Genomic DNA, 15526 nt, shown 5'->3' on the forward strand with positions numbered 1-15526 from the left:
ACAGTACCATCCTCCAATCGCGCGGTCAAAGACCTCGTTAGATTCGTCTCGCGAAGTAGCGCAGAGTTGTGGAGTTAGTTTTATAAATTACTTTTATTTAGTATCTCTAATTGTTGGTCAAAATTTCTGTAATACTTGTACTACTTGAAACCAAACAAGGCCTTAGTTGGTGGATGGTTGTTGCTGGGGTTGGGTTGATGATTTGGTAGTTGGAAACTGGGTCTGGGGGAATCAATTCGAGCCCGAGTTGTTCTTGCGGCCGATGCCTTCGGCGTTTGATTTCTATTAAATCGTGTTTGATTTCTTGGGAGTGCCTGACGAGTTTTTGAATGGAAAAGAAAAAGGATAACGCATGCATGATGAATACAGGGATTTGAATTTGAGGCATTATTGCTCCTGCCTGTTTGGATGTACTAGGAGGCCTGATGGCAAACTTGCGGCCCAGGCACTATCATGTACGTCAGGATACGGCAACCAAAAAGCGTTTCTGGAAATGAATCAAATAGCATCCTCCCGAAATGCCGGTTTGCCGGAACATGCATGCCAATTTGTACCTGCCCGAATCAAATAGCATCCTCCCGAAGTTATAGCCGGAAATTTAAAACCTTGTTCACGATAGTGTCAATGCGGTCGACATCTATCGCAAAAACATGCGGGGCAAAACATGCGGGGCAAAAACATAGCTATTTGAGAGAGATTTAGCTAAGTTTTTTTATATACAATTTAGTTTTTAGCTGCCGCTATAGCTCGTTATAGTCTATTTTTGAACAAAGATAGTTAAATAGTTTAGCCCACTGTTTAAAACAGTGATCATGAAACACATGATTCGCCAAGTCAAATGCAAACTCTCTCTCCTCGCACAGTAGTTGTCACTCATTTTCGACGGATGCTGCTAGGTGCAGGCCACCATCGGAGAGTAGGTGTCCCCCCGCTAAACGACCGAGGGCCACAGCAATAATCTTGTTTCTGTCAAGGCATATGCTCGGAGGTCGCTTGATAGTCACATCGGCCCTCGCACGGTGAAACCCGCCCGTGCCGCCGTGCGCCCAGCCGCACACGGTCCCTGAAACCTGAATCTCTGACGGTTCGTGGCTTCGTGATGGCAGGCTTAGCAAGCACTATCGCTGTTTCAAAAAATTATAGGGCTCTTTTTTTCACACTGCATTGTAATATATCTTATAGGAGCAATTTATAAGCTGTAGGAAGGCAGTCTATTGGATTATATGCTCTGGCTATGATCTAGGACTAATTTATTTCGATCTCAAAAAAGGACTAATTTATTTCAGCCTAAATATTGTAAGTTTATAAGTTGGGTTATATATTGTAGGACTAATTTTTGCATCGTTAACTCTTAACTTGGCGTAGTAATATCCAGGGGCGGAGACAACACTAGATCTAGGGAGAGGCTCCAGCCCCCCTGGACCCCAAAAAAACCATGGGAACCTCCCCTGTCGGGTACCATGATTAGGGGCAGGGACTAAAATCGCCCTGAAAAATACAAACGCATGTTAGGCAACCAGGCCCACAGCCTCCTTCCAATCCGGAAGAAAGGAAAGGACTCAAAAAAGCTCAATACGCGGCCCACGTACGCAGTGCGGCCCATCCGCACCCCCCTCGAACCCGCGGGACGATCTCCGCCTCGCTCGAGGGCTCCCCGCCGAGACCCTTGACCGCGCCCCGCATCTCCGCCTCGCTCGAGGGTAGCGAGCCTACCCTCGGAGGAGCGGATCGTCTCTGCCTCGCTCAAGGCCACCCCTCGACGGAAAGGACAAACGGCCCTTCCACTCACCTGCCCGCCGTACGGAGGCATTAAACGCCAACCGCTCCTCCGCATCGCCCTGGCCAGACGGCGTCAGGCCGCCATTCCTCACAGTGGTTGTGACCGGAGTCCCGTCCGCCAACTCCGGTCACTGCTCCGCCATCCCGGACGCTGTGGCGACACTGTGGGAACCTGCGACGCAGTGCAAGACGTGCTCAGGCACTGCTCCGGCCACTGTACTGCCAACTCCCCATACATCCTTCAAGCTTTCCCCTCCGCGGAGCCCTCGAACGGCATGGGCACGACCCTCGGAAGCGGCCCCGACCTTGACCAGGACAGGGCCCTGGCCTGCAGGACCCTCGGAACGTCACCACGACATGCCTGGAGGACGGTACCCCCTACAGCAATGACCACGCCGAGCTACAAGGACATCGGCGCAATCTCCGCGAGGCCAAGAACGATGCCCAGGACGACTGCCATGCCAGACGCCATGCTCCACAGTGTACTTTCTACAGTGCTCGACCACTGCACCCCGCGATTCGGGGAGAACACGACGACTTCCACGATCCCCTGTGCATGTACACCGCCCCTCCTTGTGTCTATAAAAGGAGGAGGCGGGCTTTATCTTGGGGGGATCGATCCTAGTGGCACACACCTAGCACCACTCAAAGAGCACACACGCTCTTCTGAGTCTCGATATTGGCACTCGCCTCAATCAACTCCTCCTCTAGCAGAGACCTGGGAGCTTCCCTCCCTCTCTCGCCTCGCTTGTACCCCCTACTACGAGCACCACCGGTGCAAGACAGTACAGTGCTCTTGCACACCCCTTTGCTGGACATACGGCCCCGCGGCCGTAACCAGGATAAACCCGTGCGTTACTGTGTTGCCTCTTGCATCAATCATCTAGGATGAGGAACACGCAGCATCGTTACTAGTTGGGTCCGGACCGCCGGGTCAGGACACCGACAAATACTGTAACTCTAATAATGGTATTCTTTGAATACCTTTATGCTGGTACCAAGTTTTCTGATACAGGTTTCAAAGAGACTTGGCATCGAATATGCTGCTGCCATGGTTGGGTTTGATTGTTGATGCATTGATGCTGGTTATTACTGGTTGTTGTAGCCTCTAGCCGGTATTGAATTATATTTTAGAGGAGTACATGTCCATATATACATCTATATGCTCTTAGTATTTATATATCTACATTGGTAAATTGCAGATGAAAAAATGCTTAGCTCCTAACAATTTTAATGTGTCAAATTAATGCTTAGTCAAATTAGAATATGTGTTCTCTTATCTCGTGTAAGGCACTCAAGGAAAGTGCCAATCCTACAACCTTCTATTCCATGAAAACAACATAATTTATGTTCACTAAGAACTAATTGTTTTTTTGTAATAGGTCTATCGCTCTTCAGTTTTCCAGTTATTCTTTTTGAGAGCCAGTGTGATCTCCCAAGCATGAAAGCAAATGGCCAGGTATTATCTAATATTATATCTCAGAGCTAGGCAGATAAATCGTTGCCTAACATATTTATTTCTTGATCAGTATGTGCTTAGAATTTCAAATTATTGCAAACGTCTTAGTAGAATTTATTTTTGATCGGTACAACTATCTGACTTCTCAATGTTGATTTGGTTTCTGCTTTACTGTAATGGCATCGAGTCCTTTTACCTAAAGAACATGAAAAGTCCTACCATTTCCATTTTGGTGTGGATAACATGGAGATAGCTATATGAAGCTTTTAAGCGCAATCTACCCAGAGATGTATGTATGATTTGTCATACATATATGCTTTTTTTTTGCCACTGCTTGGTCTGGCAGCTGAGGCCCGCAAGTGACATCATGACAATTGCTGTTTTCAGCCATGAGGTGGCACTTGTGTTTTGAGATACCCAAGCAATCTGGACAGATAATGCTGATTTGTACTTCTGTATACAAAACTTGGATGAATCTAAAAAAAACTTCAGTTCACAACTGTAAAGCTAATTATGATGTTTATATTCCTGCAGCTTTCTCACCATGAACCTGGTGTTACCCACATCATAGTAACAGGAGCTGGTTATATTGGATCACATGCCTCTTTAAGGCTCTTCAAGGATAACTATCGAGTTACCATTGTGGTAATCAAGGCTTTCTTTGTACTGACTGTGTGAATTTGTTTGTTCTTTTAATCTTTTCTGCTGATGCGCATTTTGGTTCATCTTACTCTCTAGAGGAAACATGGAAGCAGTAAAGGTTCTGCTGGAGTTATTTCCGCAGCCTGGGAGGCTACAATTCATCTTTGCTGTGATCTGGGAGGCTACAATCCAAAGTTTTGTTTTTCACTTAACTGGCTCCCAGGTCAACAAGATATTTGCGGAAAATGCATTTGATGCTGTGATGCACTTTGCTGCAGTTGCTTATGTGGGTGAAAGCACACTGGAACCCCTTAGGTAAGTCTGTAGTCGTTACCTTGGTGACAGTTTGACACTTATATCTCAGTATCGAAGATCAACTTATTTTATTCATCAATACCCATTGGACAATGTCTAAAATCATCCTACCAACATTGGGAAATCGACGCCAACCATTTATTGTTCTATCAAGACCTTTTCCAGTAGAACTAATGAACAAATTGCCTACAGGTTTGCTGATATTATTTTTCATATTGTTAACCTGTTATATATCTTCTTCAGAAGCTATTTTGATTGGTGCTAAGCTATTTCTACATGGATTCTTTTAAAATTTTCTTTTCACATATATGTATGTAAAAATAATTCAGTGGAATCGAAGGCACCGTAATAATGCTAAGAATGATCATTGGTTTGTTCATTTCAATTGGTAGATGGTTTTATTAGGATGGTAATTTGGGAATTGGGGAGAGCTAGCTCTTTAAATTTGGGAATTTGCTTGATGGCTTTATCCTTCTTAGAATTAGACAAGTGTTGTATAACCTAATCATTCAAGTTTTAGTTGTTGCATAACCTAACCATTCAAGATCTTGTAGTTCTTATTTTTGTTCTATTCTTTCAAATGCTTAATTTTTTAATGCATTATTATTCTCTACATGACATATGTGCCATCCCAGTTTTGCACCCAAGCTGTTTGATATAATGAGGGGACAAGGCAGGCATGGCCAGCGACTGGTGGGAAAGCATGCGACAAGTCAGACATTGCCTGTCGATGCAACTTCGACTCCTACAAGGCGAGAGCTATTTGGAGCGTTATTCGGTTCGTTTGCAGTGAATAGAACGCGATGCATTATTGGAAAAGCAGCTGTGTCCGTAGAGATATCATATTTCGAACATATTTTTATAATTATATACTCATACATACCATTATGTACTATCTTATACATACCATTTATCTATTTTTATAATTATATACTTTTTCATGTTTCGAATATTTTGTCTATTTTTACCACAAAATTGAGACTTCGTTATTTGTTTTCACCATATATAATTTTGCAAAAATGCTTGTTGCAATTAAAATTTAATGTGATTATTTTTTCATAATTTTATTTTTCAGACACGTGCGACACACCCTACTAGTGTCTCTTATAAAAACCCACTTCTTGAATTTAGGCAACCGGCCTTGGCTAGGGAGCGGCCACTTCTTGAATTTGAATGCTGCTATGATGTGCTGCTTAAAAAGAATCTGAATGTTGCTTTGGTGTGCTATATTGTGGACCAAAAAACACGGTCCATGTCTTTTTCGTAGGAGTAGTGATTATGTGGGCTTGGTTGCCATTTTTTAAGATATGTTTGGCCCACAAACTCTGCCAGTTGCTGTCCCTGCCGTGTTTTAGTTTTTTTTTTTTGAAATACTCGACCAAACAAGTTCCAATTCCATTATTATGTAGGAGTGCTTAGGAATTAGGATTTCAAAACCATTATACTCGCTCGGTTATAAAATGTAAGATATTTAGTTTTATCCACAAAATTTAGAGAAAAATTAACACCTATCATAGCAAATAGGGGAATTTGTCCACATCACACCATCAAAATGCAGTTTTGTGCGGAACACACCATCCCTATCAAAGCCGATTTTGTCTCCACCACATTACCAAACTACAACTTGGTCTACAACACACTGTATGGAATAAACTAATTATTTGCAGCTGAGAGGTTAGGTAAAAGGGCCATTTTGCCTTTTATTGGAGCCCACATGACATCCGCTTCCTCACTTCTATCGCTGCTTCGACACCGCCGACTTGCGCCTCGCCGCGGCCCCTCGCCGCCAGTCCAAGCCGCCTCCGCCTAGGCCCTGCGCTGCCGCCTCCTTGCGTCCCGCCGCGGCCCTTGACGCCGTCCGCGCTGCCACCAGCCTGCGCCTCGCCATGGCCCCTCGCCGCTAATCTGCACCGCCTCCGCCCAACGCCACCGCCGACCCGCACCCGCCGCGGCCCCTCGCCACCTCCACCGTGGCCTCGCTCCGCCGCCGGCCTGCGCGCCCGCCGTGGCCCCTCGCCGCCGGTCGCGTCGCGCCCTCCAAGGAGCCCCTGGAACGGCCCGAGCTGCGAGCTGAAGGCCGCTGCGGCGGCGGCAGCGCTGCGTGCGTGCCACACCAACGCCGCGCTCACTATGCGGGAGGTGCAGGAGGATGTGCACCGCGTCGCGGATAGCGTCCTGTTCCGGTCGTGCATGCCCATCGCCGTCGACACTCGCGACGGCATCCACCTCGTCTTCGAGGTCCTTGATCTATGCTGGTAGCAGGACTGGAGGCGCCATTGAAGCACAGCCGCCGCCCCCGCGCGTGCGTCTGCGAGGTGGCAACTGCGCTGCCGTCGCGCGGAGCCTGCACCACCGCGCTCCCGACCTGCTCACGGCCGTCGTCATCCTCGCCGTCCTCGCCGTCGTCTTCTTCTTCCTCCGTCTCCTCCTCTACCAGTTTGTGGCACACGGTCGGGGCGGCTTGTGCGCGGGTGTCTGCCGCTCCTTCAGCTCCTTGGGCAGGAGCGCCTGCCATGGGCTCGACGCGTCCGCGCTCGCCGCGTTGCCGGTCACCGCATACCGCCGCAAGCAGGAGCAGGCCGACGACGGCGGGCCTGCCTCGGCCTCCACCAGTGGCGCGGTCGGGGGAGCGGGCACGCTCGGGCGCGATGGGGGCAGCACGGTCGTCGGTGACCGCAACACGCGCACACTGGGGCGACGCGGTTGCGGGTTCCGCACGGCGGAACGGTGCGCTCGCGGGCCCGGACGCGCACGAGGGGCGGCAGACACACGCGCGGGGGGCGGATGCGCGAGCGGGGGAAGGCAGCGCCGCCCTCGTCTACAACTCCGGGGCGGTGGATGATGGAGGAGAGGAGAAGATGACGAGTGGGTCTAGGGGCATTATGGTCTTTTTGCCTTTTATCTGAGCTAAAAATATTTACTTTGTTCAGTGCGATGTGCTGTACATCAAGCCACTCTTTCGCAGTGTGCGAGGAATAAAATCGATATTGGTAGTGTGCTCAGTACAAATTCACTCTTTCGCAGTGTCCTACACACAAATTTCCCTACCAAATAAATGCACTGTAGGACATATTTCACGATAGATGCAATTAATTTGATATTGTTGATCTTATTGTTTTTCTATCAAGGCTAGAGAAGTTGGTTTTGAAAAAAACTAAAGCATTTTACATCTTTTAATGGATGGAGTAGGTTACTCGAAAAAAAATCAACCATCCTAGATTCCAACCACCTTTCACATAAAATTTTCGACATTCTCATTTAGTTCCATTAACTCTTGGAGTTGGAGATGTACATCTATGTTTAAAGACTTGCTAACTGTATGTACCACTCAAAATCTAAATCACCTAAGTCATGCTAACTCTCCTAAATGGCACTCTTTGTATGTGATATATCTTTCTTGCGAGCGGCGGCTCTCATACAGTCATCGATCGTGCCATGTTATATTAGTAGGGGATGCATGCAAATTCTATTTACTTTTAGGTCACCGTGCCAATCCAAAATTTGATCAACTGAATTATAGTAGGATATACCACATAATTAATTTAAGGGGGCGAATGAAGTAAAATAGCATTACCATGTACTTGTTAATTAGCTAACCTGAATGGGTAACGACTTGCATCCATACAAGCTATTGAAACCATAACAAGCTCAGACATCCCACCAGGCAATTTTTTATAAGCTTAGAGACGAGCTTGGGCAAGTCACAGAGAGAGAGCGAGAGAGGAGTTTGGGCACACTGTGGCAGGCTGATGGGCCTAAGAGCATGGCTAAGTTCGCCACCGGCCGTCGCAAAGGAAAGCTAGCGTGACACTCATTAAATGCGTCAGCGCAGTAGCAGGGAGGAGTGCAGCATATGTGGCCAATAAGTGCTGAGTGCAGCAGCGGCGGAGCAATGGAGGTGCAGACGCGCGCATCCACCTGCTTTACGCTGGCGACTCATGAACAGGGTTTTATTATCCGACCGTTCGTCCCTAACCGTCGGGCTCCGGTTCCGGCTAACCGGACCGGTTTGACCGATTACTGGTCGGAACCGGACAAACACAAATTTGAATTCAAATTCCCCCGTTGAAATGGTTCGTACCGGTATACCGGCCAGTTTGACCGGTTTACCGGCCGGTTTGACTGGTAACCGGTCGGTTGACTGGTAACCGGGTTAAATTTAAATTTTTTTCTTTTTTAGTTTAAATTCAAATGCCCGCAAAGTATACTAAATAAATATTTGTATAACATATTTTAGTCTAAATGAACCCTCCAACCCTCTTTTGTACTACTTTTACATTGTATTTGTATATTTTTGTATGCACGTTTTTTTGTTTAACTTCAAATCCCCGCAAACTATACTAAATGAACGAATTTTTGAGAAAATTTGACACCATTAAATTCGTTGCACCTTGAAGTATTTTTAGAAATTTTTTAGAAATTTTTTATTTTTTTGAATTTAAATTTAAATTTTGAATTTGGGCCGGTTTGGTATCGGACCAAACCGGAATCGGGCCGGACGGTTCCGGTTTGACCGGTAACCGGTCAAACCGGACCAGTCAAACCGGACCGGTTACCGACGGTTAGGTAAACCTGCTCATGACCCGCCCGGTCCATTCTCTTTCTTGGTTTCTCACTTCTCCACGTTAGATTTTGGTGATGTGGCAGTTCATTTGGCCAGCTGATTGTACATTACTATACTTGCTCTAATCACCTATGCATTTTGCCTCGTTCTTCTATTGGGGCCAGGATTAGGTGTGGTTCCCTACTTTTTTTAAAGCTTTTATCTCCTCTGCATTATACGCGAGCGTGTGCCAATGCCTTTGGGGATGGTGTAATGGGTGTGGACATTTCCTCCTCTGTCATTAGGCCAGTCTTAATAAGAATTTTATGATATTAAATATCATCACTTTTGCTGACATAGTAAGAAGAGAATGGTGGAGTTTCATGAAATGTAAGAAGAATTTCATCATCATAAGGCCAATCTCAGTGGGAATGTCATGAGAGTGTCATAGACATTAAATTTGCTAACATGTACTAATAATATGAGGAGAGAGAAGAGAGGAGTATTATGAAATGTGAGGGGAGGGTCATCACCATGACACTCTACTGACATGATTCTTAAGATTTTAATCTAGGTAACTATGTCGATAACACTCCCACTGAGGCTGGCCTAAAATCTATCTAGTACAGTTATCTAGTTCTCAGTCTAGATAACTGTGCCCATGAAACTCCCGCTGAGACTGGCATTGGGTGCTGGATGAAATGTCTCCAAAATTCGTACAAAGAACAGCTTTGATTGCGCACGCTATTTTTTTCTATTACAATAAAAGTATACTAATACATAGTGAACGTTTAAAAGATTATAAAGGAACTTTTCAAGATAAGTCTACGCATATAACTTCTTGCGTTTTAGAGCTAAATATTTAAAAGGATCAAATTTTTAAAAGGGAAAAGTCAAAATTGCACTCTCAAATTATCACATAAGTCTGATTTTCAACCTTCAACAACAAAATCAGATAACATAGACCATCCAACTATTAAAACTAGGCAAATTTGGCCCCTGGGGTAATCTCCAAGGTGGTTTTGGATTTTTTTTTTAAAAAAAATAAAAAATCTAAATAAAAAAATCTAATTAGATATGAAAAATCAAACTAATTAATTTTAAATTATAAAAATACGAAAACTAGTTCCAAATTTTTTCTAAAAATATAATCTATCTGTTATTGCTATATTAGAATCTTAGTTATTCAAAAATAGTAGACATAACTACAAGCAACCAAATATTAAAAAATAAAAACTTGGATCTGATCAACTAAAAAGTGTCATGTCAATAGATAGGTTACATTTTTTAAAAAAAATTGATATCCTCTTTATATTTGTTTTGATTTAAAATGAATTACTTAAGAATTTTTAATTTAAATTTGAATGTTTTTAATTCTAATAAAATGGAAAACCACCTAAAAGATCAAATTTGTCCGGTTTCAATAATTGAATGGTCTTTGTTATTTGATTTTGTAGTTGAGGGTTAAAATCGGATTTTTATGATAATTAGAGGGTATAAACCGAATTTTTCCTTTTCAAACTTTGATCAAAGCATAGAACGGCTTGACGGGAGGAAACATTGGTCTTGCCTCAACGCGTTTAGCATCACGGAGCATCTACTGCGGGGCAGCAAGTGCGCGTAGCTATAAGCTTGGACCTTTCCGGTCGTGCTGATGACGTGACGTGAAAGTACTGGGAATTTCATTCGTTGAAGCTGGGGTTGCTGTCATTTCCGCGTTTTTTTCATGTCTGATTGCGACCGCGGGCGACGACTTCGCTAGTCTCTCGAGCATATCGTTTCGACGCAACCAAAGTATATCTTCTTTGACACGTTGGTTCATAATTCGGTATATATCTTTGAAAAGTACTAGTTCACAATTTTGCCAGCGTCTATTTCGTGGCATTCTCGCGACAGGGTCCAGACTTCCCTCGCGATTAGCCGATTATTAGGTCGGCTGTCTCTAACTAACTGGCGTCGCTCATTTTTTGGGGGGCCAACAACTACCTGAAGTCATTGCGGAAATAAAGCTAGCTGTGGGTCTGATCTGCAGAAGTCCATCTCCGTGGACTATCGGTATGTAGACAGGCGATGAATGAAACGAATCGTGGATATATTACCCGATCACCATATCAATCATGGCAGTATGGCACCGCCAAGTACCTCCCTCCATGTTTCTGCCAACGTCATATCATACCCAAGGGACTGCATCAGAGCAGAGGAGAAAGGATCGATCTACACGCTAAAGCTATTGCAGGCTTCTTGTGTGGCGGCTGGAAAAAATCATTTACTCCCTCAAGGCTCAAGAAGCCACGCTATGGGACAAGGAGAACGGAGAACCTCGGCGATTTCAGGGAAATTTCGCGGTTCCACGGTTGGACAGTTGTTTCTTCACGACGACTGAGATCGTAAGAAACACGGAGGCACTCTCCCGATTTCTATAAATGCCTCCTACCCGCTGGCAATGAACTCGCGCGAACCGAATCCCTGTACCGACCAACAACGACGGAGCAAGCAAGCTGGAAGACTCGCCGGCAAAAGGTAGGCTGAGCGCCTGAGCCCGCGGGCACAGTCCATGGACTGTGGCAAACCACTCACACACAGCGCAGGAGATCTCAAAGTGCCCCTAAATCCTCCGTCCCCTTGCCCCGAGGACAACCCTGCTCCCACCGGAGCCTCCGACGATGGCTCGTCGGCATGGGCCTCGGCCGTCGCCCTGTGTTTCCTCGCGATCAACTGCGGGGTAGCCATCTACGACTCGAGGCACGACCCCAGCTCCGTCCTATTCGTGGTCGTGTCCTTCGTCGACCTCGTCCTCCTCTTCCACCTCCTGCGCGTCTTCGAGAGATTGCCCCCGAGTTCGCCAAAGCGCCTGCAGGTCAAGGCCGCTGTATGGGCCCTCACCACTGCCCTGACGGTCATGTTCTCGCAGCGGGTGGCTGCGTTGATGCCGGGCCCTGTAGCCGCTGTCGTCTGGGTGATGGCTGCGGCGACCATCCTCGCGGGCTTCTGCATGTTCTTCGTCTGCCGGGACGACGCCTCCGCCGACGAGAAGCTCGCCGAAGGCCCGTAGGCCATGCTACTAGAACCCGTCTTGGGTCCTATGACCCCGTGTGCAATTTGTATTGTCGGACACGCCGCCTTATTAGTGAAATGATAATAAAGGACAATCTAAAGGTTCAGTCTATCAATTCCGATTACAAGAAGATTTGGTTACCAAGCGGACCAGGCTTCGCTGTTGGCTTGTACATCTGGCTTCGCTCCCTGTTCGGCCTCTGGCTCTGCGACCGCCCGATGCAGCAGCTACTGGGCCAGAGGCTAGGCTGTAGACACACCTGTGGCCTCTTTCTTCTGCACCACAAGCTACCTGCTCACGGCCTCTGCCTTCTCGCTGCGAAATACAGTTACCAAATATTAAGTGTCGATTTGTCGCTAGAGTCAAATCCCAGCTCTACTCACTCGAATTTTTGAACCGCTGCATTAAAATCCAACCATTTCTCTTCATCTTCTACCTCCTGACACCTTCTTTCCAACCTTCCAACGCCGCCCCGCCGCCGCCCACCGGCACTGCCCTTGATCGCCCGTGCCGGCCACCGCATTAGCCGGCCCCTCCTGCCGCCACCGCCGCCCTTGCCCCGGCCCGACCACCTTCCTCCACTGCCTGGGCCTGCGACGCCACCGCTGCTGGCCTCGCCGCCCCCGCGCCCACGACCACCGCTGGCCCAGCCCTCCTTCTAAGGGCGGTGATGAGCACCGCTCCCCGGCAACCCCGAAACTCTAACCTTGATGAAATCTCGTTGGAGTTGGAGAGAAAGGGAGGATTTGAAGAAGAAAAATCAAGTGAGGAGCTACTTCAAATCACTCAGGTGAATGATAGCTTTTCCCTTATACTACATCTACCTATCTGGTGCTTGTTTAAGCAGTTTGGCAAATATAGCAACTTTTAGTTCTAATCTGACAAATATAATACCCCACCCATCAATTTGACAAGTTTGGCATCCTACTCCATCTCATCGCGTTCGGCTGCATTAGGCAAAGCCATCGTTCCTCTAAACCTAAACCTTTCTGGTCAATGTATGCAGATCTACCGTACCTATTGAGTTGCATGCACCAACTAATTAAATACAAAAGCGCTCACATGTAGGCTGATGAGAAGATGCGGGCAATTCACTTATACTTCAACACTCGCGCTCACATGTAAGCTCCCTCAACTGCAATTACTTTATTTAATCGCAACTGCCAGGATTTGAACTCGAGACCTCAAACCCTGCACCAAGTAAGTCAACCCAAAAAAGCTTAAACTGATTGGGAGACTTAGAAAATTCACTGCCAGGTAACTCAATCCAAAGCTCAAAGCCCATTCTTACATATTCATTAGAAACCATGTTTGCAAAATCCTCTCCCCAAAAGTAAACCCCAAGTACTGTGCCATGGCAGGAACTATCCCGAATGACATTTCAAATAAAAAAAAATTAAAACCTGAATCATCGAGGGAAACAACTGCTAATACCCTATTTAGTTTCCAAAAAAATTTCTATAGTATCGGTTACATCAAATATTCGGATATATGCATGGAGTATTGAATATAGTTGAAAAAAATAATTAATTATGCAGTCTAACTGATTACCACGAGCTGAATCTTTTAAGTCTAATTAATTCATGATTGAACATTATTTGTCAAGTAACAACAAAATATGCTACGGTACCAAAATCCAAACTTCACACACCCTAAATAGTCTGGTAGAATGTCTAGAAAAAAAGATTCAGTAAGAGAGGATTCGTCCAGGGCTACAGGTTCAGAAGTCAAAACACTTGAGAACTGCGACTAATAAATCTGCGAGCTAACGAGCACCAGCAACGAATTCTGAAGAAAATGGTGGTGAACTCAAATATTCTCCCAAATGGTTCGGTTTTGTGGTAGTTGCAGTTGCAGAAGTTGAGCAAAACTGTACAAGAAAATGCATACAACAGAGGAAAGAAAAAGAAGAGACAGGTAGTTCCCAGGGAAACGATTGATCTAAAGAATACTGGATTTGATGTTGATAATACATGTTGGAAAAAAAAGACTCGAAGGTTCGAAGATCCCATCAGAAATAAAGGGGAAGAAAGAGAAGGAAATATGGAAAAACCCTTGCTGAAAACCGGCGATCATAATTCATACAAGGATCTGCAATCAGATTAACGAAGAATGCGCATGAATGTTCCCACCTGCAAGGCACCAGGGCAGCAAAACTACGGTTCAGCGTACCCACACCAAACCAACCGCATGGCATGGATAAGCTTAAACTGGGTGGAGGACAGGTATAAAAATGATCTAGCAATCGAGATGTGAACAGAGGAGATTGGGTGAAAACAGATCATAGAGAAATGGGACACTGATTAACACTCCGCTTTTTTATTTTGAAAAAGGATTAACACTCCTCCGTTCACATCGGCGAAGGTGTTTAAAGCTCACGGGCAGCTCCCCAATCCGCGCGCATTGAAATTTCAGATATATAGATCAACCGTTGTGCCAGATCCGAATAAGACTGGAGTATCCTCCGAGTCCGAGAACAGCAAGCAAACGAACGCAGATCACACAAAAACAGGGCTAATCGGCGCGTCCACTCCAAAACCCAGATCGTATCCCAAGGAGAAGCGAAACCGCGATGCAAGCGAAAACCGAATCGCGCATCCCCGGGAAGAGAAAGACCGGATTGTACCTGCTCCGGGTGTGCATTCATGCGTGCCGCTACCTCGTGCGCATGCACCGCCGGCACCCGGCACGAACCGTGGATGGGTCAGGGTCTCAGGGAGGAGGACAAGACGAGCACGCGCTAAACTTTCCGCCTCCGATCTCCATCTGATGCTTTCGAGCCCGTGGAATCGGGGACGGGGAAGACTCGTCGAGAGGATAAGAACGGACGAGAAGAGGTTGGCAGGCAAGAGTGGGACTGGGAGATGAGCCGCCAAACTTTAGGACCCGGAGAAAAAACTGCAAACGGGTATAGGAATGTTCTTTCCGTCGGTTGTACTTGTACACGCGGTCATGGACTTTCTAGAACGTTCTGGAAGTTTCAAGAATGTTCTTTCCGCCTGTTGTAGAGACTGGAGTGTGCAATGCAAAATGCATTCCCTACTCTCTAGGAGTTTCGGTGAGGTGAGAGGGGTGTCGCTGTGTATAAGGTCTTGTCCGCTTTATTCAAGCGGAGCGGAGTGGAGCTGGACATTAACATGTGCCAACTCCGTTTAAATTTTCGTTTTCGTTCCGCATAAAAAGGGTTAATCTGAGGGTTAAAATGAATTTGACACTTGAGTTTATATGTTGGTTAGACTCAATCTGAGGGTTGAAATGAATTTGGCACTTGAGTTTATATGTTGGTTAGACTCGCTCTTAAGTAACAAGGTAGGACAACTCACCACATATATACCATATCACTCACACTTAGTCATTAATGAGCTTAAATTCATTCTTATTGAATCGAGATGTCATAATGGAACTAAGAGTTGTTCCGCGGTGTCCTGGACAACAATGAAATCTGGTAAGTTCCATAAGAAATGAACATTATCCAGAGTTAATTAAGGTGGGATTACGCAACAACTTTTTGGAGGTGACACCAATGGCTCTTTTGTGTGGTCAGCCCCTGCGTAGCGAGGCTTTTACATGTATACAATTATAAAAATTGGTCCCGACGTCCATACCACTAAAAAGTTCGGAGACACCTATGTACCATCGCGTTCTTTCGTTTTGACCTCTATACCATTTTGGACGGAATGAGTGCTAACGGACCTATAAAAAGACCATTATACCCTTGGGTGCCAAAAATTGC

General features: G+C 46.0%; 2 protein-coding genes and 1 long non-coding RNA gene across 3 annotated transcripts; 2 read left to right on the top strand and 1 right to left on the bottom strand.

The window, feature by feature from the left end:
- The first annotated feature begins 3995 nt into the window (after positions 1-3995).
- LOC120710712 lies at positions 3996-5128 on the top strand. The gene is made up of 2 exons (XR_005689989.1): positions 3996-4195; positions 4844-5128. It is a non-coding gene; the product is annotated as an uncharacterized LOC120710712 (long non-coding RNA).
- A 767-nt stretch (positions 5129-5895) lies between these two features.
- On the bottom strand, positions 5896-6393 carry LOC120710161 (glycine-rich cell wall structural protein 1-like). Its single transcript, XM_039995821.1, has one exon. It carries the CDS (start codon positions 6391-6393, stop codon positions 5896-5898), a length of 498 nt encoding a protein of 165 aa, XP_039851755.1.
- A 4774-nt stretch (positions 6394-11167) lies between these two features.
- Positions 11168-11908, top strand: LOC120707826. Its single transcript, XM_039992851.1, has one exon. It carries the CDS (start codon positions 11293-11295, stop codon positions 11788-11790), a length of 498 nt encoding a protein of 165 aa, XP_039848785.1. The 5' UTR covers positions 11168-11292; the 3' UTR covers positions 11791-11908.
- Positions 11909-15526: the final 3618 nt, after the last annotated feature.

This window comes from Panicum virgatum, chromosome 5K (assembly GCF_016808335.1).
Source record: "Panicum virgatum strain AP13 chromosome 5K, P.virgatum_v5, whole genome shotgun sequence".
NCBI lineage: Eukaryota > Viridiplantae > Streptophyta > Magnoliopsida > Poales > Poaceae > Panicum > Panicum virgatum.